This window comes from Octopus bimaculoides, chromosome 18 (genome assembly GCF_001194135.2).
Source record: "Octopus bimaculoides isolate UCB-OBI-ISO-001 chromosome 18, ASM119413v2, whole genome shotgun sequence".
NCBI classification, from domain to species: Eukaryota; Metazoa; Mollusca; class Cephalopoda; order Octopoda; family Octopodidae; genus Octopus; species Octopus bimaculoides.
In genome coordinates this window covers 49,529,005-49,530,369 of record NC_068998.1, presented here as the reverse complement: position 1 = coordinate 49,530,369, position 1,365 = coordinate 49,529,005, and the positions used below count along the sequence as shown (strand labels likewise).

Below are 1,365 nucleotides of genomic sequence, written 5' to 3'. Positions count from 1 at the left end.
ATATATATATATATATATACATATATATATATATTATATGTATGTATATTTGTATGTATGTATATTCGCAGCTTATTAAATAGTTTCATGTTACTTAGAGTGTCTATGTATGTCATATCCTTTAATACAAGATGAATATACAAGGTACCACACATATCCTATGCAGCCCCATCGCTTACTCTTAACAGGCGGAATCGTAGTTCTGATGGCTTTATGAATTAAAGTTCTAGTTGTTGTGATGGCCGTAGTTCGGGTCTGTTGAGGAGTTGCAGTAGTGGTTGTCAATTTATATCGAAGTATTATTGATCTCGGAATCTCTTGATATGACTTGCCTGGAAAAGAAATATTTGGAGCAAATAATTTGGTATGAATATCGTGAAGATAAAATTTATACGGTTTGTTACAGCCAATTCTAATATGTGTTTGTGTGTGTGTGTGTGCGTGTGGTATACTGTTCCGTGAAGGTATAACCAACTCAAAGATACTTCATCTGGTGAGAGATAAATATAATTTAATAAACACAGTATATACTTTTCATATATTGATGTGATGAGAGCATTTTCATAAAACAAGTGGTGCTTTGGCACAGTCTTCCGATTATGCTTACGTGGGATATATAAGCTTAGACAGGTTAATGGCATAAGAGGAAACACCAGACAAAGGTAGATATGAAAATTTCAAATACACCTGAAAACGAAAGGAAATGGAAAACAGAAAAACAAACAAGAGCAAACGGGGGAATGAGGTTTATGTCTGGAACGACATAATAAGGCTGACTGAATGCGGATCTAGAGTTTCGGGTTCAGCTGCTTATTTCGGAGAGGGTGTTATTTTCTAATTTACCAACAGGAAGTCATCCATATGATTACATCCGGTGAAAGTTCTTCAGATCCGGAATTCAGTAGTGTTATGTAGTTCATATATCTGAAACAGATTCACAAAACACATGACTATGATGATGAGTAAAACACATGGCTATGATGCTCCCCCACTACTTCTGCTCATGATCAGAGATGCACATATCGTCGGTTCCCAAGGGTCATGCTCAACTGGTTAAGGTCAAACGACTGACAAGCAAATCTGTGGTATTGAACAGAATATTTGGTGTAGCCCATCCTTTATATCAAGACAAAACAATGTACATGATAACACTTCCAATCAATTAAGATCAGAAGCCATGACAGCCACTGCCTCGTACTGCATCAGGGCATTTATTATAATAATAATAATAATAATAATAATAATAATTATTATTATTATTATTATTATTATTATTATTATTATTATTATTATTATTATTATTATTATTATTGCCATTGTTGTTGTTGTTATCATCATCATTACTACTATTACTTTCATAATGAT

General features: G+C 33.4%; 1 protein-coding gene across 1 annotated transcript in view; it reads right to left on the bottom strand.

The window, feature by feature from the left end:
• Positions 1-21: 21 nt before the first annotated feature.
• LOC128249895 (uncharacterized) overlaps positions 22-1,365 on the bottom strand; it is a 4,659-nt gene continuing 3,315 nt past the window's right edge. Inside the window, exon 4 of the mRNA XM_052974471.1 lies at positions 22-332. Within this exon, the coding sequence (XP_052830431.1) occupies positions 91-332 (242 nt within the window). The 3' untranslated portion in view covers positions 22-90. The remainder of the gene's footprint in view (positions 333-1,365) is intronic.